Genomic DNA, 25,513 nt, shown 5'->3' on the forward strand with positions numbered 1-25,513 from the left:
GGCTGAATCTGGACAAAACCTGCTAGGCAGCTGTTGAGTTTGGGGGAGTAGGGACATCTGTGACAGCGGATGTATTAGACTTCTCTGATATTTCAGATCTGCATCTTTGAAGATCTTGAGGCATCATCTAGAAGATGCTCTATTTGCCGTGGCTAATACCCACAACTTACCAGTTCAGTCCAACAAGAAGACTGCAACCATTTTATGTTTCATCCAGGTCTAGCAACTATCATTCAAGCCTTTCTAACCTGGTGGTCCTGCAACATCCCATGCTCTTCTCAAGGGTTTCTTTACTCCTTGGAGGAAATTCCAAAAAGCCAGCTACACTCACAGTTCATTAGATCCAAGCCATACTCTTTAATGTCAGCTACAGATGATCTCAGTGACTGCCCTGCATCTGTGGATTTTTCCTTGCCTCTGGAGACTAGCCAAAATTTAAGCCTGTGCTTAAACATTGTAAAAAAAAAAAAAAAAGGTAAAGGTCCCCTGTGCAAGCACCGGGTCATTCCTGACCCATGGGGTGATGTCACATCCCAACGTTTACAAGGCAGACTTGTTTACAGGGTGGTTTGCCAGTGCCTTCCCCAGTCATCTTCCCTTTACCACCAAACAAGCTGGGTACTCATTTTACCAACCTCGGAAGGATGGAAGGCTGAGTCAACCTTGAGCCGGCTACCTCAAACCGACTCAGGTCGTGAGCAGAGCTTGGACTGCAGTACTGCAGCTTACCACTATATTATTAACAGACCAGGTAAAAGAGCAAAGGCTCTGCCATTGAGGTACTTGCATTTAAAGATGCATGACACCCTATACCTTTGGATCCTTTATAGACCTAATTATCTGCCATAATACAGCCTTTATTGTCACTGGCCAGTGCATGTGTGGGTATGAGAGAGAGAGAGAGAGAGAGAGAGGCAGAGGGAAAGTCCCTTGTCTCCAGCAATGCAAACCCCCCCCCCCTTCAGCCTTTGCTGTATGCAAAGTAGTGTGAGCTTAGCAGCTGCCCCATGGGGGAAGAAGCCTAAGGAAGTCTCAAGCCTGGGATCCAATTTTAACAGTTTATTCTAAGCACACAAATGTAAAGAAAACTGGGGAAGGGAAGTATAGAACTACACTTTCTAGCTAATAAATTAATAAAATGATTTTCTTGGTCCCTGTATCTCCCTTGCCTAGGCTGCACAAGCATTTCAAGATTCATAGCTGAAAGCTTAATAAATGGTATTGCATAGATTTTGGTTTTAGATTCATCCAAGCTAGTCTTCAGTGGCAAGAGTTATGAGGTAATTTACAGTGCAATCTTTTCAGCCCATTGATTTCACTTAAGTAAGAAAGGTGTAACTCTGCTAGTGTCTGATATTGTAGGCTCATGTTTTAGTAGATATATTATATACAGACTTTAGATGAATTTTGACTTTTATCATTATTCATTGGTCCATGCATTAGAAATCCAAAGAAGATTAATTTTAAATTAATAAACAATCATACATTTTTCATCTGCATAATGGATTCTATAAGAAATAACAGTCTGCTGGGCTAAGATATTAAGAACCCCAGCACTTTTTATTATATTTTATATTTGTATTAACAGGGAGGGAAGGTGGCATGGTATAGCTTATCTCATCAGCTCTTGGAAGCTAAGCAGGGTGGGTATTTGGAAGGGAGACCACCAAGGAAGACTTTGCAGATAAAGGCAATGGCAAACCACCTCTGCTTTTCACTTGCCTTGAAAGCCCCTTGCAGGGGTCTCCAAAAGTCAGCTGTGAATTAACAGCACTTTACAAGCACATTAATATTTAATCTGTTTATCTGCTTTGAAAAACATTTTGGCCAAAAAAATTAAAATAAAGTAAGTAAATACATTTTTATTTCCCAGCAAACCAGAGCTGCGGGCAAGATTATGATGTGAAGCATTATAGTTCTTGGGAAAATAAACATATAAATAATAATTTAATGAAGATTCTATGCATTTGCTTTATTTCTGTCATATTGGTGTAACCTCAGTTTAATCAGCAATACTTTATTTAAATAAATTAACATACCATAGGGTTGCCAGGTCCCTCTTCACCACCGGCGGGTGGTTTTTGGGGCGGAGCCTGAGGAGGGCAGGGTTTGGGGAGGGGAGGGACTTCAATGCCATAGAGTCCAATTGCCAACATGGCCATTTTCTCCAGGTGAGCTGATCTCTATCGGCTGGAGATCAGTTGTAATAACAGGAGATCTCCAGCTAGTACATGGAGGTTGGAAACCCTAACATACCACATTTTAATTTGTTGAAAAACATATTGTTTGGAGTATGTATTGATGTATTTACATTTGTTTTCATCATATCCTTTTCCCATGTAACTTAAGGTGGCATATATGGTTCCCCACCACCATCTCCACTGAGGAAGGTTAGGCTAAGAAGTAATGGCTTACTTAAGAGCACCTAGTGAGGTTTATGGCTGAGTGGGAATTTTAATCCTGGTCTCTTTGGTTTTGGTCCAGCACTCAAACAAATGCATATTTAGCCCCTTATAGTTACAAACATGTCTTTGCTCTTTTATTGTTTCCCATCACAAATGATGAGTATTTTTAAGTGTGAGAGCATCAAGGGCTGCTACTTAGCAGAGCATTCCAGTATCTTTCATTTTGAATAACATCTCACAGTGAACTAAGTCCTTTCTACTTCACTGCACTCACGTGTATAACTTGAAAACCAGTGATTGATAGCAGGTCACAGTCAAAATAAGAACTCAAAAGTAAGATACCAATTAGGAACTTCAGGAATTTGTAAACAGCCAACTCATTTGTATATTTTGTTTTCAAAATATTTGAAAATATACTTAGCAAGGTTTTTATGCTATTGGTAAAAAAATTGAATACCATTTGACCATAATGGGGAAATTTTTTTAGATTTGAATATTTTGTTAAACACACAATTATAATTTAAATGTGCACTTTTTTTTTACTTTGTAAATATAGTACGTTTACTCCTAAAATGCAAGGCAGACGGATGGGGACTTCAGGGAGAATTATCACAAAGAGCACAAGTGTGAGTGGAGAGGTGTATAAACTGGAACACAATGATGGGAGTCAATCAGACACTGCGGTTGGTACAGTTGGAACAGGTGGGAAGAAAAGACGATCAAGCCTTAGTGCCAAAGTGGTTGCCATGGTATCTCGAAGAAGCAGAAGCACATCCCAGCTTAGCCAAACAGGTGAGTGACATATGCTGAATAAGGACATGGCTCTTTAAACACACAGATCAGTGTTTAGGTGTGGCCAGTCCAGGAAACCCCATTTCCTCATGGGAATGACTTATCAAGCATGTTAACATGTTTATCAAGCATGGTACAGTCTCTATTTTCACCAGAGATATAAAGTCAACATTGTGATTATCTTCTTTTCTCCTTCCAGTGTGGAAGGATGATTTGAATTAGGGCTAGTTACGATAACTTTGGAATTTTGATGTATGACACAACAATTCTATTGAGTTCCTAGAAATATATCTGTTTTGAAAATAACTAGCACTGTCTCCTTTCTTTAAACTTAAAAAAACATGAAAAATGGGCTTCGTGAAGTGAGTTAATAAAAGCATGCATGATGCTACAATGCGTGCTTTTAAAGTGCCTGTTCTTTCTTGCTACTTCACAAATCTTAAAAGCCTCATCTCTATAGCCTAAAGACAAAGCAGAGCTACTACAGGGAGAATGAAGATACATTTTAAGGATCACGGTTCTATTAAAACCATTGAAGGGCTTGTCTTTCACTGAGACAGCAGATGTCCTTAAATTACTTAAAAAAATAAAAACTTGGTGCCAAGATACAACTCAGTCAGATTTTACAGCAGTAGTTCAATCTCATGATCAAGATAAGCAGAGTCTGAAGGTATGAAAAATATTTCTGATCTATGTTATTTTTTGATTGCGCATTTTAAAATCACTCTTCTTTCCATCCCATCAAACAGCAGAATTTAAAAACACAATTAAGCTATCAAAATATTAGTATATGGCTTATACAGCTATGGTTAATGAACAACCACGCTGGATAAACAATACATTTGTGCCAATCAGTAAATTTAATGGGAATCATCTGAAATTAGTTCTTATTCTATTGGATTTTAAATACTCATTTCATTCTTTTAAGTATTTAATTATACTCATTATGTTTTCTTTATTTGCATAAATTCTCCTAAATGCTTTTGTGCACTAGCTATGTTTTAGAATATCATGTAAACCATTGTGCTGGTGATGGTTAGTAATAGAGTTGTTGCAGTCTGTACAAAAAACTATGACTTGCTATATATGATCATATCAAATTAAATGTAACCAATTTTTGTTATTCTAAATTAAAGCATTCCCTTTTAGATCTCCAGCATCCTAGTCTGAAACATAATAAGTCCTACTGAGTTCAAGACAATTTACTTCTGAGTAAAAGTGCTTGCAGCCTAGTTTCTAAAGCAAGAGTCATCTCTACGGCATTGCTTTTTACATTTCTCCTTTCTACTAGGTTCATATTGAGTTACTTAGTTCATTTATATTCTGCCTTTCTCTGCTGTTCTAACTTTTATATAAGAATGTATTTTCAACCTCAGTTATCAAGTAGTGAATTCTAAATACTTCCATTTTGCATGATAACAGCATAGGTTATGATGTGGGGAAAAATCCATGATATACTATTAGAAATAAGTGAATGGGGGTAAGCTCATTCATAGTGTATCTTTAATGCATTTGGTATGCTTTTCGATTTTTGTGCTAATTTTAAAAGGTTGCAATGATATACGTATTCATCTGCGGGGAAAGTGTATTGAAGTCTTTGTTACTTGCCTGTAAGTAAATAGAAATGAGACAAAAATGAATTAGTGTTGTTCAGTTTTTCCTCTGGAAAGCAAATTCAAGAAAGACTTGGTATTTGTTTTAACCTTCACTGACTCTACTGTGTTTGTATTACTAATTTTTGTATGCTATGAGTGCTTCTTGTATATTTTCTATAAGATTGTTTTATCATGCAGCAGATTTCATATATTTCTTCTGATGAAATAAGTGAAAGATTCACAGAAAACTGGGCAGCTCCTATATTAACTTTTGTATAAAGTTTGGTATTTTTTCACAAGTTTATTTTCAGCCATTGCTGCATGGAAATGTCAGGAGGAAAAGCATTATTTTCTGCTATGCTTGTAGATTATATTGGGTAATATTTCAGTCTTCTTAGATACCTTTTTTGTTTTTGTTTTTAAAAATATGTGTCCTTATTACAGCCTTACTACAGAGTTTGTAACAGTTGCCTTCCTGTATTGGAAAGAGACGACGTGTTTCCCTTGTTGGTGCACCTTTCTATACATGCACCTATGAAAATTGTTCAAAGCAGCAGATTTGTTATGCAGTCCTGGTGTATATACTGCCAAGGTACATACTACCATCATTGACAGATCCTGAATATGCCATGGGTATGGTTAGTTTTCTTGCATCACAATGGTTCATGATTATCAGTTTGACCTCAGTCTCTTCTTATGCTTTATATCAAAAAATTACTCAATGCCAAGCAATCAGGGGAGTATATGGTATAATGGAGCCGAGCTCTTTAAAAATTAAACAGCACAGCTCTATGTTAATCAATAGGAAATCTTTGTGGGGCTCGGGGGGGCTGTTTTTCAAGGTAGAGGCACCAAATTTGCAGCATAGCTCCTGGTGACTTCTTACACAAACCCCTGGGGTTTGATGAAGATTGGGTCCGGAGAAAAATCGGATTCAATAAATGGAGAAAAAATGGGAGTTGATAAAATTGGACCTCTTGACCCAATCATCAAACAACAGTGCCACAGAGCCCTGCAAAGACTCCTCAAAAGAGTTAAAGCAAGCAATTTTAGTCCAATTTTAAACTCAAGCTGAGACAAATTTTCCCACCACTCTCATAATGGTGGGGAAACTTCAGCAACATTGCACTCTTTGGGGAGTCTTTGTGGGGCTCTGTGGGGTTGTTTTTCTTTGTTTTTTTTGAGGTAGAGGTACCAATTTTGTAGCATAGCTGCTGGTGGCTCTCCTTACAAAAACCTCCAAGTTTGGTGAAGATTGGGTCAGGGGATCCAATTTTATTGACTCCCATTTTTCTTTCATTTGGAGCCCATAAAATTGGACCCCCTGACCCACTCTTCACCAAACTTGGGGGTTCTTGTAAGGACAGTCACCAGCAGCTGTGCAGCAAATTTGGTCCCTCTACCTCAAAAAACTACCACCCCCGAGCCCCACAGAAACTCTCCATAGACTAAAAATCAGAAAGCTCAGCTGCAAATTAAAGAGCTCAGCTCCATTATACCATATGAAGAGCCTTTGGGGGGGTATTTTTTGAGGTATAGGCTCCAAATTTGCAGCATAGCTGCTGGTGACTCTCCTTACAAAACCCCCAGGTTTGGTAAAGATTGTGTTGGGGGGTCCAATGTTATGGACCCCAATTTTTTCTCCATTGGAAAGAATACAAGATGGATGGGGGCCCATACAATTGCAATATTTCTTTCAAATTTGCCTTGTCAGCAATCCATTTTTGTGTCTTTTGTGTGAGTTATTGCCCAAATTTGATGCATTCCCTAATCTAGGTATAAAACCTAAGCTAGTAGCTCCTTTCTTCTGTTGCCTGTCATTTCTGTGCTAAAGAAACTGTTGGCTTAAATTGTACACCTATCCTAGTGTGAATTTGGGCTTGAATCAGAAAATGCACAGAAGCATGTCTCTGTATGTGTTAAGTGTCATCAAGTCAGTTCTGAATCATGGCAACCCTATGAATCAATGGCTTCCAAAATGTCCTATAGTTAGCCTTGCTCAAGTCTTGCAAATTGAGGGTTGTGGCTTCCTTTATAGAGTTAATCCATACTATATACAAACCTATTACTTCTGAAATAAATGACAGATGAAAACAGGTTTGGTATGCTACATTAATCAGAAGCCTTGAAAATAAACTTGATTTACATCAAATCTAAATCATATGGGGTCACAAAACTGAATGATTTTTTTAAAAAAAAATTAAAATATTTTTTATGATTTATTATCAGTAAATGTTAGATTTATATACCTATTTACCCGGGGTCATGTAGAAATTTCTCAGGCAAAAAGGGGTTGAGAGTGAAAAAAGTTTAAGAAGCCCTGATGTAGATAACCTGTTTGAAAGAAACAACAGTTACACTATGGATTTAGTAAAGTAATTGAATCTCTGAAAAGCATGGGCTCTGGACTCACTTGGAACCCCAGTTTGCTGGCCCGCGCAGGGGATGGCTGAAGAAGGCGCCAGCAGGGACAAGGTAAGTTGGGCCGCCTTGGACAGCAGGGCAGCATACCTGGCTCCTCTGGGTCCAGCCAGGTGCTCCCTGCAATGGTGGCAGCCATCAGGGGAGCCTGCTGCAGCTTCACAGGCTCCCCGGCAGGAACTTTCCCACCTGGCCATTTGCCTCTCTGTACTGGCTCCTATTCAAAGGAGCCAATCAAGGACAGCCTGGGGGGGGCAGGGCTGGGCCAGCAGACTGCAGGCCTGTGGACTTCACTTGGGTCTGCTGGCCAGATTTATATTTGGCTCTCACTCGCCTCCCCGCTTTTGGCCCTCGCTCACCTTCCCGCTCATTCATCCTCGCAGCTTCTAGCTATTATGATAACTGATTAAACTAGTTTTCAGATAGCAGCTACATGTAAATGCAGGATGCTAGGTGGAACTTTTCCTGCCACAAAAGAGTGATTGTACATGCTTCATAAATATGTCTTCTTTACACAAAAAAGTGTTAGTAGCTTAGCTTCACAGGGTTTTCTGTCTTGATTTTATGACTCATTGGCACTTATGAGATGCATGGAAACTTTGATAGCAGGTCTTCAATCCAAGTTTCTGACTGTGAACTGATCCTTCAGACTGTTAAAATATGCTCATCTGGACAAGAACTATAGTTGTATCATCTGCATGCACTAGGAAATGAATATCTCTGTTTACTCTGCTTTCACTACTATAAGTTCCTTTTTCTAACCAATTTCTAAATCAGTATATTGAAACATAAGTGTAGGACTTGAAACCATACTAAAATATAAAACATATGAAAATGGTTTACTGCAAAAATGAATTTGTTTCTACCCCATTCTAACCTCATTTCCCCATCAAATATTAACTGACAGCTAGAAGCTGACACTTTGCAATATCCGAACAGGAATTTAAGCCACTTTAATTCTAAATTATTTGGGAAAAGACATCATAACAATTTATCGCTGAACAACTTTTACTATTACCATGGTAACCATATATTTAAACCATGTGTTATTTGTCTTCCTTTTCCTTTGCTCCCTTTTTTTTTAAGAGACAAGAGAGGTAAAGGTAGAAAGAAAAGGAAAAGAGATGTGTGAGAAATATTAATACATCATTTAGGGATGTGCAAAAAACATTAGGTAAAATTCGGGTTCGGGTTTATTGGGCCCGATTTTTTGGGAAACCCGAAATAACCTGAATTCCCATACTGGTAATTTGGTTTATTTTCAGGTTTCCCGAAAATATGGGAATTCAGTTTATTTTCAGGTTTCCCGAAAAAATTCGGCCCTGGGGGACACTTTTTGAGGTAGAGCTCCCAAACTTGCAGTCCTTGCAAGAACCCCCAAGTTTGGTGAAGATTGGCTTGGGGGTCCGAAGTTATGGGGTCTGGAAGAGATCATCCGCTCCCACTTCCTTACAGAAGCATTGGAAGGTAAGAGATTCTCTGTTCACTAATTGACTAATGCTTGTCTATGGAGGAGGGAGGGGCGACCTCTTCCAGACCCCATAATACTGGACCCCCTGACCCAATCTTCACCAACCTTTGGAGTTCATGCAAAGAGAGTCCCTGAAAGCCACCCTGAAAATTTGGGACCTCTACCCCAAAAAATGCCCCCACAGGAGCTTCACAAAAAAACCCCTTTGTTTTCTATTATAGGGATTTTCCATTAGCCGACTTCCGCAGGATTGAATCTATGTAGTGTTGGATAGTACATCGAAGCATTCTGAGAATGGGTTCTATATCTGCTCAAAGGTTTCCTGAGCCTCCAACCTCCATAAGCAGTATGTTCATAATATACTGTTGTTGCCACACCTGTTGGGATTTCTGGGGGATTCTTGTTTGTCCACTCTTTCAATACTAAAGGCTTAGCTATTAAAGCAGCACAGCCAGGTTGCTGTGGTTTTGAATGAGTCAATAAGGCTGGAATATAGTTTGTTGATTTTAATTATATATGTGTGTGTGTATGTGAATATATAATGTATATATATAATGGTTCTTTGTTTTGTAAGCTGTCCTAAGTTCTGTTTTGCTAGAAGGGCAGAATAAAAAAATCTTCTAACTAAATAATAAAATAGCCAGTTATAAAATTTACAACCTTAATCGAGAAAATAGTTTCCTGGTTGACCAGAGATGCCTCCAGACTCAGGATCAGATGCTCCACTGCCATCATGGGAGATGCAGCTCGCAGCAGACACTCCCCCACTGAGAGAGAGCCTATCAAGTGACAACACAGAGCCCATACCTGGCACCCCAACTCTAAGTGCAGGTGGAGAAATCAACTGGTACTCAACACTGGAGTGGCCCAGAGAAGATGGCAGCCTCCACAGCTCCATCAGAAGCCAGGGAAAGCAGAGGCGGGGACAGGGCTGGCAACCTATTCCAAGCCCTGACAAAACCAATAGGGCTGGGAGGGAGGACAGCTGAGGGGAGGAGCCATCCAGCAGCCCAGTAGGAGGGAGGACCCAATCACCACCTTCCCTCAGAGAGAGGCCAGGTATGCTCAAAGAAGGGGCAGGTCTGTTTGGACCTATAAAGACAGGTTCCTGGGAAAGGTCAAGGAGAAGAAGAGGAAGGATACTGTGCTGATGTGGGAAAGGAGAAAGAATAAGGTGGTGCAACCCTCTTCCCATCCCCATTCTGAGGCCTGGGGAGGCCTGCTAGCGACACTCAGCAAGATGGCTGAGGGCAAGCCAGTGGAGCTGGAGGGGGAGGAGCCTCACACTGGTGAAGCTGATGTGTCTTCAGACCAAAAGTCTCTGTAAGTTTTGCAAACCACTCTCCCCACAGAATTACCAATTGAAGCATAATGTAACTTGTGCCATAAAAGTGAGAATTTAGAAATCCCTTTTTGAATTGATTTCAGATGCAAGGAAAAAATTGCTAAACACATTGGGTTTCACATGAATTGTGCTGAATTAACCATTTAATGGACCATTTAATATCTTATTCTACCTATCCTACTTCACAAATGTCTCTTATGATCCCATAGCAATCGCAGTATCAATGCAGGAGTACTGAGGAGATCACTGTAATCAGTGGTAAGGATTAGATAAACTGTGTGAACTACATATATGAAAGAGCAACAGCATGTGCATGCAAAAATATTTTCCAGCTTAGTTACAAAATAATTGTTTTGTGGATCAACCCCCAATGTCATGATGGTTTTGTTCTGTAACAATTGACAACTGGTTTGTTGCCTGAGTATTCTTCTCTATGTTACTTTTGAATCTTGATCTATAGATACTGATTCCTGTTCTGTATGAGTTAGTGACCAAAAAGTAAATACTCTGAGGACAGGTTTGTGTTTTTCTGTTTTTAAATGTTGCTATTTTGAATGGATATTGGTTTCTAAATCAGCTGATATACCAAAATATTCGTGCTTTTGATGTCAGTGTTTTAATATGAATATTTTTCTCCTAATATCCAAAACCACTTTTATGAATCTCCCTCTCTCTCTGAAATATATGTGCAATAGAACTACATATATAGCTGCAAAGTGATTCTAGTATGAACAATAACTAACTAATGAAAATGTGTCATTTTTTCATAATCATTTTTTTAAATTTTGCAAATAATACCATTAACCTCATAGCATCTCTACATCATTGTTAATTATTGCATGATATCTTTTGAAATTCAGTGTCTGAGAAGAAAGTAAAATGAAAATTATCCTGGGTAACGGGTACATACCCTTTTTATCTTTGGATATTTTTAATTACTTAATCTGGCATTTTTATACAAACGCCTAACATATATCAGTATTAATAAGAGTTCTTCTGCATCAGTGGTTTTCAATAATTTCTAAAGACAGTTTTTTCTTAAACCCAATAAGGAAGATCCTCTAATATATGAATAATCTTCCAATGTCTTGTTACATATTCACCTACCAGCACCAACTTGGCAATCCACTTATAGGGTTCTCTTGATTCACTGGAGGGTCCTGAGTGAGAAAAAACTTTGGGATAAAAGCACCTGGTAGACCTTGTTTAAATGCAATATTATTTCTACTGATGAAGAATAATGCTGTGGACTCATGAGGTCTACAGAGATACAATGATACCATAAGAAGCACAGAAGACAAAGCTGGCCTAGATGTGTTAACCTTTTATACTCTGCATCGTGTATGTTTGAATAAAGTTTATCTGCTTTTTAGAGTTATGGATGTAGTAGTATTTCTGTATTTTCTATATTTATTGTATTTAGAATTTTGTTGACATATATTAATGCTAAAGTGATAAATATTGGTTGGAATTTTGATTCTGGTGCCCTTCCAGTTCTCTCTTATTTTCAAATCTTTATTGCAACACATGAAGAATTTCACAATAGTGGTACAACCCCACCTAAAATGTTTACATCATTGTGTTCAAACAATATTGAATATCAATGGACAAAGTAATATTTACAGGAAGAAAGGATTGGTTTATCAAGCAGTTGGAATCAAAACATCTCTATAGCAAGATGTGTACATTTGTGTCTTCTTTCTCACAACCAAATACATGAAAGGGAATGGAAGTCCTGTGATCAGACTGAATTTTCACAAAGCGGACAAATAGGATTGCTTTTACAATGATAACGACATGCTCAGACAGGGTGACGTTTTGTCAGGTGTTTTGAAAACCTTTCACATATCTGTCATTCAATTAATTGAACTGCCAAAAAAATCAAATTTGCATATCAATGAACTTTTACCTGTACAAATGCATTTTAATCACATTTAATATTTATGTTTGCTATTTATAGACTGTCCAAGAAAATACAAACCATTAAAGTGTTGTCTAACGACCCTGTGTACTAATGGCCTGACTCTGTGTTCCACTGCATCCCATCACTAATGCAATGGAACAGCTCATCCCTTAGCCTTTGATCTTGACTCAGATTAGAATGCTGCCATTGGGTGAATTTGGACAAATGATTCCCAATCTAACATATCTTTCAGTGTTGTTGTAAGGACACAGTGGGTTAAACCAGAGTATTCTCACCCCCTAGCATTGGTGGAAAATTATAGTAATAAAATACTGGATTATATTACGAAGTAAGGGATTTTCAACATGTTACAGGTAACTGGGAGAGAGTTAGGTAGTAGTTCTACTTGCTTTACAACACCAAAATATCCTGTATAAAATATTAATGTTTGTTTAGGAGGTTATAGCATTAATAGCCTTAAAAATAAAACAAATATATTCATGGGAGAACTATTCCATTGGCAGCTATTCTTCCCTTCTAAGATCAGAGTTCACATATAGAGTTCATGCCCAATCCATCATTAACCATGTTCTTGATAATGCAGGGGCATGCATATGTGGTAACATTCTTAGGACTTAAAACACACATTTTTAAAAGACCTATATTGTTACAGCTCTTGCTTCTCTTTCCTTTGTCTTTTAGAGACAGGCAACAAGAAGCTAAAAAGCACGATCCAGAGAAGCACAGAAACAGGTATGGCAGCAGAAATGAGAAGTCGTATGGTTCGGCAGCCAAGTCGGGAGTCAACTGATGGCAGCATCAACAGTTACAGCTCTGAGGGAAAGTAAGTTGAAACCTCATGTAATCAGGACCATCCATCTCTTAGGTACACTTTAGCAGCCTAAAATGTTCCTTCTAAAACAGTCCTCAAGCTAGAAGCAGGCGGTAAAAACAGTGTTTAAAGATAAATTCCTTACTTAAAAACCTGGTTAAAAAGAAGTGCTTTGGCCTGGCACCCAAAGATAAGTAGGGTAGATGCCATATGAGCCTCAAAGGGAAGGACGTTCCACATGTGAGTTGCCAACACTGAAAAATCCATTAATGGCCGTTAGGGCCCAGATGCTGTTGTCCTTGCCCTTTTTCATTACCCAGAAGGCACAAGACTGGATTGTCCATAGCTTTAATTTCTGGCCTATAGGGAAAAGGCTTAAAGAGGCCATAAAAAGGTTCTCCACCTCCTCCTAGGTAAGCAGTTTTCTGTGTGAAACGTGGGAGAGAGATGAGGTGTGGTACTTGTCTGCACAGTTCATGTGCAGCCATGTATATGCGAAGCCAGCAAACTCAGTGGCCAAATTGGGAGCCAGGGTGGAGTTCCCCAAAGGATGGTAGCTGTTGATTGCCTCACTCACCCTGCTTTTAAATATGCTAATAGCTTATGATGTAGACCTGCCATTTAATTAAGCTAGTTAAACCTGAATATGTTTGGTGTTGTGTCTTCACTTGGGGAGAGGAGCTGGGAACAACGGCCTGTCTCTGGTGGCCACCTGCCTCAGCTCTGGAGAGGTGGGACATGAAGAGCAGGGCTTGTGAGGAGGATCTTAATCAGCAGGCTTCAGGTTCACCTGAGGACACCCGAGTAATCAGAGATTGAACAGGGCCCACTTTTGTCTTCACCACTACAGCATGGGTGCCTTAAACCTGAGGCAGGAACAGGAGCAGATGGGGAAGGGGAAAGAAAGGAAAGCAGAAGTGGGGAAAGGAGGAGCTAGAACTGTCCCTTCCTTTGACCTAGAACCCCTGCCTTCTAATGCCAACAGGTGAAAAATATCTTGCACTCTTTAATGGAGATTTAATGTGTGAAAACTGAAGCTTTTCATGGCATGGAGGCAATAAATCTGATTCTCCGTAATCCAAAAGCTGTTATTTATGCAGAATGGTTTTTTCTATCAAGTGTGTTGAGGGATACAAAGTATTCAGCATAGGGGAGATACGTGAGCAATTATTGACTTGACAGTTTATATGAAAACACATTTTTTTTCCATTTTGCAAAAGTTAAACTTTGAAAAAATAATCTCAGTTGGAACTTTATTTCAGTGTCTATGAAAATAATACATTAAATGCAATTAAATACAGAAATTAGCTGCAGCTCCTAAAATATATGATGTGGTTGATGGTCATCAACAACACATCAATCTTTACTAAGCTTAGGCTTTGCTGTAAATGTGGCACATATTATGAGGTCACTCCAAACAAGGGATAAAACTCCATGCTTTGGAGCTGTCTACAGCCAGGATATGTTCTATCCCACACAATATGTTATTCTTTTCCTCATTTCTTTTGGCAGCAGAGCATTCTGCAAGACTGTGTAGTTAGAGAAGCTAAGTGGATCATAACATGTCACAAAGCACTGTTTCTGTTTTTCTCTGTTTATTGCACTACAGCCTAATATTTCCAGGAGTTCGACTAGGTGCTGACAGTCAGTTCAGTGATTTCCTTGATGGGCTCGGACCTGCACAGCTAGTAGGTCGACAGACCTTAGCAACTCCTGCCATGGGTAAGAGTAGATGTGTTTTCCTTTAGAAGGCATATGAAAACCCAAACATTATTTTATGTTGCTGTGCTTTCATAGGCTATATTTGCTCAGGCCTTCCCTTTCTCAGTCCTATTTGAGATAATATTATCTTTAATGCCAGTTGATTAATCTCCGATTTTATTTAGGTAGACTCTTATATGTACAATGATAAAAGGAAGAGATATAACGAGCAGACTGTTCAGAGAAAATACTTTGGTTTTAAAGATGTTTACCATGCTTCACATTTATCCTGGTATCACCCCTTCATTATCTACTGATGATCGCAGTTAGGTCAAAGAGAAATAGCTCCATTTTCTGTGAACACTAAATCTGAAAATATTTCTCTAGAAGGCAAGGATTGTGGTGTTTACCTCAGTATGCTATTGTGTTCTTTGTTTCAGTTCCATTAGGCATGGTGGGATGATGTCGTGTTTAACCTTAATGGGAAGATGTTTTTAAGTTTTGATCCAGGAGTATGAGCTAATTACATGATGAAATATCAGATGCTTTATTCAGTTCTCTGTATGACTGCCTCAGTTTCATGCATTACTTGTGAGCCTAGTGTTTCACTTCTCAGTGGTTTGCTTAACCCATCTTTAGAGTTCAGCAGTTATCTATCAACAGTTTGGTTTTTTTAAGCCTCCCTCTTTCATTCACAGAGAGACAAATTGACAGGGTTGTTGAATTTGGGAGAACTCCAAAATAAATTTTGTCTAACTGCATATAAACCTCAATGCATATAAACCATGTATAATATTACATATCAAATCACATTTTAACTTGCTGTCTTTAGTCAATGCCATTTTCTATATATGGTTTAGGCAGGAAAAACAGACAAGCAAGACTTTTGAACTCATATTTTATTTCAGCTACCTCTAATTTTTAGCAGACTTTCTTAGCTTTGTAAACTAATGCTCTGAAGACGTATCTGGGGAACACAAATAATTGCTGTGTTTGGGAAATGGCTGTACTGTGGCACCCCCTGCTGATGCATGTAAATTAGAGAAAAACCACCTATGTCTATTCCTGGGCGAAGTTTGTAATTTACACCTCTGTTGTTTTTTGCTTACTGCTGAGCTGACTTTGGCATTTTAAAAACGATGAGTGAAAAAACATTCACCCCTGTCTACGTTTAAACACAAGTCTAAAATACCAAATGTCAGAAGTCAGCAATTCCCAGGACTGTATTTCATTTACTTCCTTTATGTTGTTAGAAGAACTTAGGGCTGAAATGTTAAGACTTCTTAGGAGGTGAGTCCCAGCAGCCTCAATGGAGCTTCACTTACAAATAGACAAGAACAGGATCAAGCTGCCAGTCAACTAGGGTTCGGTTTAGGACTTTGCCTATGCAAAAAAAGGGGAGGGGGTTTGGAGAACTAGGCCCCTTTCTTGAAAACATCTATCTCTTTATCATCTTCTCTGCCTTGTAGCTTTTAGGAGTGACTACTGAAATGAGGCTGCCCTTGAAAATGGTACAGAAACATCAGCTAATGCACAAATTCACAGCCTGTCTACTAGGGAGCCAGCTTCCTATTCAACACATTCTGCAGAAATCCTACTAGCTTCCAAGTACAATCCAGAGTGCTGAGTTTAGCCTCTAAGCCCCTTTACTTACGGTTTTTGCGTATGTCTAAGCATGTTACCTCACAAAAAAACCTCTCACTCATTGAAATCTACTGGAGAGGCCATGTCACAGAATCTCTGCAATGCGAGACTAAACTTTGAGGGAACATGGGAGAGCCTTTTCGGTTACAAACCTTAATGCAGTTATAACTCCGTCAACTTCTGAGAACTGCCAGAATTATATTCTAAAGGCTTAGAAAAATCTCTGTTTTTAAAAATCTCTTTAGACTGATTTTTTCTCATATAGGGGCTCTGGTAATATATTTTTTATTTCTCATGTCAGAAACATTATTATGATTTTGACCATTTTATACTGTATCATGATACTGTTATGGCTACTTTTGTAAACTTGGGTGAGTTTTTTAAAAAAACAAATTCATAAATAATGCAAGTTCAGGGAGGGAATACTTATTTCTGTGAATAATTGCTAGTTCATTGTTGTGCTTTTTCAGGTGACATTCAGATTGGAATGGTGGATAAAAAAGGCCAGTTAGAAGTAGAAGTCATTAGAGCGCGAGGCCTCACACAAAAGCCTGGTTCTAAATCTACCCCAGGTAAGAACATCTCTACTCGATAGGATCATGCAAAATGTATAATTCCTATCCATCCTTCTCAGCACTTCCATGAAGATAATTCACAGTGGGTAGCCGTGTTAGTTTGTCTGCAGTAGTAGAAAAGAGCAAGAGTCCAGTAGCACCTTAAAGACTAACAAAAATATTTTCTGGCTCATACCCTGCCAGAAAAATATTTTTGTTAGTCTTTAAGGTGCTACTGGACTCTTGCTCTTTTCTACTTCTCAGCACTGTAATAACTAATGAGCCATGAATCATTATCCATTCCTTTCTTCATGGGCATCACTGAAATCACTGAAGGTATGTCTGCTCCCACATCTCATCTGCTTCCAGTCTACTTTATTATTGTTGTTGTTGTTGTTGTTATCTGCCTTTCCACCCAATCAGGATCCACAAGACAGAGAACATAAAAACATTTTAAAAAATTAAATACTGTTAAAATATAAAATTCAATAAAATACATAAACAAAGAACACTAGAAGGAGGGCCAAAAACTGTTATTGGGGGTATGTCCGACAACAACAACAAATCTTCACCTGCGAGCAAATGACACCTATAGAGGGAAACAGATGAATCTCCTTAGGGAGGGAGTTCCAAATTTTGGTACCATGACTAGGTACCATGAGAAGGCCCTTTCTTGGATCATCACCCATCAAGTAGCAAATGGCGGGGACAACCAAAGCAGGGCCTCCAAGAATGATGGGAATGAGCAGGTAGGTTTATATGGGAGAAGGTGGTCCTTAAGGTAGGTCAGTCTCCATCTGTATAGGGCTTTAAAGGTCAATCCCATCACCTTGAATTAAGCCTGGGAGCAAATTGGAAGCCAGTGTAGGATGAACAAGACTGGAGTGATATGGTCCCTGTGACCCATTCCATTCAGCACTTTGGCCTCAACATTCTGTAACAAGTGTACCTTCTAGACCAGGGGTGTCAAACATAAGGCCCGAGGCCCGGATCCAGCCCCTTGAGAGCTCTTATCTGGCCCGCGAGCCAGCTGAGGCATCCACCTTCCCCACTCTCAATCTGGGCTAGCAAGGCATGGCCTGGCCCAGCCAAGTGACATTTATGTCATATCCGGCCCTCGTCACAATTGAGTTCGACACCCCTGTTCTAGACGGTCTTCGTGGGCAGCCCCAAATACAACACACTGCAGTAATCTAATCTAGATGTTACCAGGGCATGCACCACAGTGGCAAGATCTTTTCTGTCCAGGAAGTACTGAAGCTGGCCACTAGCTGAAGGTGCTGAAAGGCACCCCTGGATACCACTGCCACCTGTTTATCCAACATGAGGCCTGGTTCCAGGAGCACCACCAAGCCACAAATCTGCTCCTTTAAGGGGATGACTCATTTCTTGGGTCAGACCTTCTCCACAACAGTAGCATGTCCATTTTTATCAGTTATTATTTTGAAGATTTATCTGGATTCAACTCAAATCTTGCATCCAAAGAAGAAGAGGAGTTGGTTTTTATACCCTAATTTTCTCTACCTTTAAGGAAGCTCAAACCGGCTTACAATCGCCTTCCCTTCCTCTCCCCACAACAAACACCTTGTGAGGTAGGTGGGGCTGAGAGAGTTCAGAGAGAAGTGTGACTAGCCCAAGGTCACCCAGGAGGCTTAGTGTGTAGGAGTGGGGAAACAAACCCGGTTCACCAGATTAGAGTCCACCGCTCTTAACCACTACACTATGCTGACTCTGGTCTCTTTGAAATGATGTGAAATAATTTTAAAGATACAAAACTATTGCTGTCCTTCTCAATAGCTGTCATAGTTTTTATTTGTATTGATTAGTAATCTCCATCTCTCATTTATTTATTTATTTACACAATTTATATCCTGCCTCTCTGCCCTCATTAGGATCATCAAGGTGGCTAACTAATTAAAAAACATATATTCTAAAAAACATGTTTTAAAAAGCATTAAAACCAAAGCACATAATTAAAACTATTAAAACCAAGGTGAAACACCCATACACATACAAAATACATACAAAACACATACAAAAAAGTCTTCACCAAGTGTTAGAAGATGGCAACAGAAGGAACAGGCAAATCTCTCTGGGGCAGAGTTCCTGAGATTTGATGACTAGGGTTGCCAACCTCCAAGTAGTGGCTGGAGATCTGCTATTAAAACTGATCTCCAGGCGACAGAAATCAGTTCTCCTGGAGAAAATGGCAGCTTTGGCAATTGGACTCTATGGCATTGAAGTCTCTCCCCTCTCCAAACCCTGCCCTTCTTGGTCTCCACCCCCAAAATCTCCAGGTATTCCCAGCCTGGAGCGGGCAACCCTAGCCATGACCAAGGAGGCCCTCTCCTGAGCAGCCACCCACTTAATCTCTGAAGGTACCCAAAGCCGTGCCTGATGGTTGGGTAGGTTCATTAGGGTGTAAGCAGTGCTTCAGGTATTCTGGTCCTAAGCACATAGAACTTTAACAGGAAATGCCAGCACCTTGAATTGTGCTCAGAAACAGATTGGGAGCCCATGTAGATGGGCCAAGACTGGAGAGGTATGGTTCCTAAAACCAGTCAATATCCCGGCTGCAGCATTCTGCACCAATTGAAATCTGTGAACACTTTTCAAGGGCAATCCCATGTAGAGTGCACTGCAGTAATCTAATCTAGATGTAATCAGGGCATGCACTACAGTGGCCATATCCTTTCTGCCCAGGAAAGGCCACAGCTAGTAAAAGACACTCCTGGCCATAGCGGCCACCTGCTTATCCAGCAGTAGGCCTGGGTCCAAGAGCATCCCAAAGCCATGGAGCTTTTTCTTAAGGGGAGTGCAACCCCAACTAGAATGGGTGACACTTTAAGTCCCAGGTCAGACCCTCACCAGTAGTGCTTCCATCTTATTGGGATTAAGTTTCAGTTTATTAGGCCATATCCACATCTCACTTCCTCAAGGCACTGCTTGAGGGTTTCTACAGCTTCCCTGGGATTGGCTGAATGTCACCCATATATTGGTGACAACCCACCCCAATCTCTGGATGACCTCACTAAGTAGTGTCATGAAATTTTTGAAAAGCATGGGGAACAAGGTGGAGCCTTGCTGGACTTCACAGGCTTAAGGCCAAGGGGATGAACAGCAGTCCCCCAGCACCACCTTCTAAAACCTAAACTTCAGGTAGGACCATAAATACTTTAAAATAGTACCTCCCATTCCCAGCCCGGAAAGGTGGTCCAGAAGGATATCATGTTTGATGGTAGCAAAAGCTGCTGAGGTCCAAGAGAATCAACGGAGTTGCTCTTGCTCTGTCCATCTCCCAGTGCAGGTCATCTAGCTGGGTGACCCAAGCTGTTTCAGTCCTATAACCAAGCCTGAAACCAGATTGGAAAGGATTAAAACAATCCGCTTCATCCAGGAATATCTGAAGTTGTCTGGCCACAACCTATTCAAACACCTTGCTCGGGAATAGAACATTTGAGACTAGTCTGGACTTACTGAGATCTCCTGGGTCCAAGGTAGGCTTCTGTAGTAGTGGATGCCTGTTTCAAAGCTGGGGTAACCACCCCTTCTCAAGGAGGTATTAAAAACCTCTTGGACCCTCTCAGCCAACCCTCCACACTGGAAGATTTAAGTAGTCAGGAAGTGAAAGAGTCTTAACAAACAGGGTCTTTGGGTGTTTTCACACATTCTAAATAATGCACTTTCAGTCCACTTGCAATGCACTTTAACAATAGTTTGCAAGTGGATTTTGCTGTTTCACACATTAAAATCCAGCTTCAAAGTGCATTGAAAGTGCATTTTTGGGCATGTGTGAAAAGCGACTATGTTTTTAGATGTTGTGTAATATTTCCATTTTTGTGTTTATAGATAAAAAATGAAATCTATATGAAAATCCCTATTCAGAAGCCCTGTGTGATATGGCACAGAGGGTAGTATTCTATGGTTGCATGAATGAAAAGCACTCACAGTGGTAGATCATCCTTTGCCTTTCCCTTCTCACAGCAGTCCTATGTTACTCCCCAAAAAGGCATTACCAGGGGTGCAGGAGTGCATGGACCAAAAGCTACCAAGCATGAGGGGAGGCAGCAGTGAGGAGGGATAACTGTGGGAAATCATCTTCTTCCACCATAATTTCTTTGACAAGCTGTCATAAGAACATAAGAAAGGCCCTGCTGGATCAGACCAAGGCCCATCAAGTCCAGCAGTCTGTTCACACAGTGGCCAACCAGGTGCTTCTAGGAAGCCTACAAACAAGAAAACTACAGCAGCACCCTCCTGCCTGTGTTCCATAGCACCTAATATAATAGGCATGCTTCTCTGATTCTGGAAAGAATAGGTATACATCATGACTAGTAGCCATGGATAGCCCTCTCCTCCATGAAAATGTCCACTCCCCTCTTAAAGCCTTCCAAGTTGGCAGCCATCACCACATTTTGGGGCAGGGAGTTCCACAATTTAACTATGCGTTGTGTGAAAAAATACTTCCTTTTATCTGTTTTGAATCTGTCACCCTCTAGCTTTAACGGATGACCTCGCGTCCTAGTATTATGGGAGAGGGAGTTGGCACAAGAGAATTGTAGGGATGATTTCTCATGATTCTTCCTCCTTACTGCAGCCACTCTTCTGCAAGTGCCTCCCACATGTACAACCATACAATCCAGCCCACCAGGCTAAGGAAAAAGCCTCCCACCAGGGGGCTTTTTGAGGATATTTAAATCATTAATTCATACATCATGGTATATCAATTACCAGCTTACACAAAACTTCAAGAAAAATGATGCAGAGGAGGGAATGGCTGCTGTGGGGACTGAGGCAGCAAAAATGCAGGAAGTTCCTGGTATCTGGAAGCACCATTCCCACTATGCTACATCAGAAGCTGCAATAGCACATGGGCTGCCATGGAAAAACATTGTCATTGGAAAAGTTCCTAGGAGTTCAAATCCTTATAAGCAGAGCCAACAGCATAATGAAAACAACTATTTTTAAATGCCTGTTGTGCGTGTTCTGCAGAAGATTCTAGCAGTATGTTTATGTACCATGCATTTATATCATCATGCAAAGAAAATAGGTTGAGATTGTGAAATGCAGCAAAGTTTTGTGAAAAATATGGCAGATAATTTTATGACAAATGCTATTTAAACATATAATTTTGGTAGTTTTTGCTTCTCAATTTTTCTCAATATTTTTTCTTGTTCAAGTATAGGTATCTTTAAAAGATGGGTCTCATTAATTAGCACTTATGTGCTGGTCTATGACCGTAACAGTAAAACTACTACTACTAATTAGCACTTAAAACCAATGTTACTTACATTTCACAGCTCCATATGTCAAAGTTTATATGTTGGAAAATGGGGCTTGCGTAGCCAAAAAGAAGACAAGGATTGCAAGGAAAACCCTAGATCCTTTATACCAACAGACATTAGTTTTTGATGAAAGTCCGCAGGGTAAAGTCCTTCAGGTCAGTAATTATTTCATTTTGTTTCATACTCTGATTCATCCACTCTAAGAACCGCTAAAGTATAGGGATATGACTAATCTCTATGACTATAGGGATATGACTAATATGACTAATCTCAATCATACTTTAAAAATATTAGCATACTCCTTGAGCAACAACCAGGGCTCTATCTAATTTGGTATAGGGAATCTATACTCTATGGCCCGGTTCAGAACTAGATATATGATGATACATTTCCAATGCACTGAATTATTGTAATCTTAGATTCCCTATAAATCCACAAAATGGAGCTGGGGCAGATGAGGGGGGTTTCTCTACAGACCTGAAGGAAGTCCCAAGCTTGCAAAAAAAAAAACCTGAAATCTAAAAAAAACCTTTTTGCCATCAAGTCACAGTTGATTTATGACGATTTTGTAGGGTTTTCAAGGCAAGAAACATTCAGAGGTGGTTTGCAATTGCCTACCTCAGCATAGCAACCCTGGTGGTCTCCCACCCAAATACTAACCAGAGCCAGGTCTTTCTGAGTAGGGTAAATTGCCGTATCTTCCATTTAGCATGAAGGCTGGGCGTTCAGACAAGCAAGCATAAAGGCTCTTCGGAAACCCGGGACTGTTAAATTACTGAAATATAGTGGAGTTCACAGAGGAGGAAGGATACCTAAGAACTGAGTAGAGCATACTCTTCAAGCACGCATTGTAGAGCTGGAACAATCCAATTTTTTTGTGTGTAGCTCTTAATAGTATAGATTTCCTTTCCCCCATGCTTAATAAAGTATTCTTAGAAAGGCCGCCGCCACCATACAACTGTTGCAACTTGGTCAGACAATTTTCCTTAGGAGAGGCTGCCAGAGGGAGGCAAGGAGGGAAAGTTGATGACTGGTGAGGAAGCAACTATTAAAGGTAGGTTAGCTTGTGGGTGGGAAGGAGAGAAGGAAGCGGGAAAAGGAAGAGGTTATGGGGACTGCCAGGGGATGGAAGGAAGGAATAGTGGGGGAGGGGGGAATACTGAAGAAAATGTGATACCTCCTGCAGGTCCTTGCAGGTTCCCCTGATTCTTCTTCCCTATTTGCAATACATTAGGATGGAAATAAAATGAGAAAGAAAGTGTTGATAAAAGAGACTGGTTTAAATAACAATAAAGAAAGAGCTCATTCTGAGGGAAAATTTTATTTCTGACATAAAAACCTTCCCAAACAAGAACATCACTACATTTCATAGTAACACTCCCAATACTAAGCATAGTTACTCAGGAGTAATTTACAGTCCTTTCATGATAATACACATCTAGTGATAATGTTTCTGTGAAGGAAGACAGCATGGTATAGCCTGATCTCACCAGAGCTCGGAAGCTAAGCAGGGTTGATTCTTGGAAGGGAGACCACTAATGAAGACTCTACAGAGGAAGGCAATGGCAAACCACCTCTGGCTTTCACTTGCCTTGAAAGACACTTGCTGGTGTTGCCATAAGTCACTGCGACTCGACAGCACATACAATAATGTTTCTAGTGAAATCAAAAGATTAACAGAGGTTGTTTGCCATTTCCTCCCTCTATGTATTCACCCTGGACTTCCTTGGTGGTCTCTCATCCAACTAATAACCAGGCCCAAAGCTGCTTAGCTTCTGAGATCTGACAAGATCAGGATAGCCTGGACCATCCAAGTCAGGGAATGTATTTAGATATGTTATACAAAATAGTAGTGTAATCCCATGATCTTTCTACTGCTCAGAAGTTGGGGGCTCAGAACAATATATTTGTTGAACATGTTTTGATTCTATTGTCCTTCCTTTCAGGTGATAGTTTGGGGAGACTATGGCCGGATGGATCACAAATGCTTCATGGGAGTTGCACAGATCCTGCTGGAAGAACTTGATTTGTCCAGTGTTGTAATAGGCTGGTATAAATTATTTCCACCATCCTCCCTGGTGGATCCTACATTGACTCCTCTGACTCGCAGGGCTTCCCAGTCATCTCTGGAAAGTTCTACTGGGCCTCCCTGCATTCGATCTTAGTATAAACAAAACAGCAGGTGCTCTCCAACAAAGCCCTTATCATCCAGGATAACAACGGAGAAAAAAGCTATTTACAACAATGAGGAGCATTTTTTTGAAAAAGACAATCATTTCAATTTTGCCCATAGCAGTTTATCCAAACATATGTCTGTTAAAAGGTGGCTTAAATTGACCGAACAAAGCAGTATATCAAAATACAATCCATCTGGCAAAAAATCCCTGATGTTTACAATTGTAATGAGGAGGGATCTTTTAGATTAAACTGGAAATGCTCACTCTTCTTTCTTTTTTTTTTAACAGAGACCATAAACAGTGTTAACTTCCTAGTGTTCCTGTACATGTTATTTCCACTTATTTTTGCTGTGTTATTCCGCCATTTTGATAAAAGTCTTCATTGTGCTAACAGAGACCCTTCTTTTCTTTTTCTAAGTTGAACCAAAAAGGGCTGAAGTACATCTCTGTAAGCATCTCCAAAAGTGTTCACTTGCCAGAAATGCCATATGATAATGCCAACAATATATTCATTGCTCCTCAGTTCTGGTTCTCCATAACATATGTGGAAAGCCAGAATAAATGACCAACCTGTAATTTAATGTATTCTTTTTATTAGAGTTTTTCATCATTATTCAGTGTAAAAAAAACAAATATATTTGCATTGTACATTATTTCTTATGTTTTATGAATATTTTGCATGAGGGAGATTTGCAGCTACAACTAATGCAGGAGACTTGATTTTAAAAAAAGCAGCTTTGGTTTTCACATGGACATTAGAAAAGATATGATTGTCTTACCAGATCTGAAGAGAAAATTCATTGTCTTCGTGTGTTAAATGTGCAACTGACTTCCCAAATGTTGACCAGGAATGGAGTTGAGCATCGGACACTTTCAGCTGTACCCAGGCTTCTCTGATTAACGTGTCAGTTTTGACACATTTGTCTGCCCTGGTTAGAGCATGGTATGAGTTGTTTAGTTTTTCACTGGAAATTCCAGTTGAAATAATCTGCATTTACTAATGTTTTTATCAGATTTCAGTTTACATTTCTTTGGGATTGATGCAAGCACAAAGCTTGACTTTTTAAAAAACAAAAGATAGTCTTATGGGGGGAGGGCGGGCAAAGGTGCAGTAAAAAAAAACTTGCATTTTGTTTCATTTTGGTTCTTTCTTGGCCTTGAAATCCCTTGTGTTTTCTGTAAATGTGCTAAAAACTGCAGAATGTGCAGGTGCATTGAGAAGTTATCCCTCCTTTTATGGGCCATTAATTTTGTGATCTCACAAAACAGAGCAGCATGACTTGGAACTGCTCAGAGCTGCATGCCACATTTTGTAAAAAAGACAAAAAGGAAAAACAAACAAAACAAAAGAGATTATTTAATCATGTATGTTAGTTCTACATAGGCCA

The 25,513-nt window shown here is 39.8% G+C and overlaps 1 protein-coding gene across 38 annotated transcripts in view; it reads left to right on the forward strand.

Annotated features, from left to right (window-relative positions):
• Positions 1 to 24,881, forward strand: part of RIMS1 (regulating synaptic membrane exocytosis 1) — a 350,422-nt gene extending 325,541 nt beyond the window's left edge. For 29 of the 38 annotated variants that reach the window (XM_056856567.1, XM_056856570.1, XM_056856574.1 and 26 more), the window contains 6 exons: positions 2,962 to 3,197; positions 12,635 to 12,776; positions 14,374 to 14,486; positions 16,580 to 16,681; positions 21,964 to 22,103; positions 23,895 to 24,881. In XM_056856567.1, the coding sequence (XP_056712545.1) occupies positions 2,962 to 3,197; positions 12,635 to 12,776; positions 14,374 to 14,486; positions 16,580 to 16,681; positions 21,964 to 22,103; positions 23,895 to 24,113 (952 nt within the window). In that variant the 3' untranslated portion in view covers positions 24,114 to 24,881. Of the gene's footprint in view, positions 1 to 2,961; positions 3,198 to 3,841; positions 3,868 to 12,634; positions 12,777 to 14,373; positions 14,487 to 16,579; positions 16,682 to 21,963; positions 22,104 to 23,894 lie in introns of those variants that run through there. The other 9 variants (XM_056856592.1, XM_056856593.1, XM_056856608.1 and 6 more) reach the window with 2 other exon arrangements.
• Positions 24,882 to 25,513: the final 632 nt, after the last annotated feature.

This window comes from Euleptes europaea, chromosome 10 (assembly GCF_029931775.1).
Source record: "Euleptes europaea isolate rEulEur1 chromosome 10, rEulEur1.hap1, whole genome shotgun sequence".
In the NCBI taxonomy this organism is placed as follows: domain Eukaryota; kingdom Metazoa; phylum Chordata; class Lepidosauria; order Squamata; family Sphaerodactylidae; genus Euleptes; species Euleptes europaea.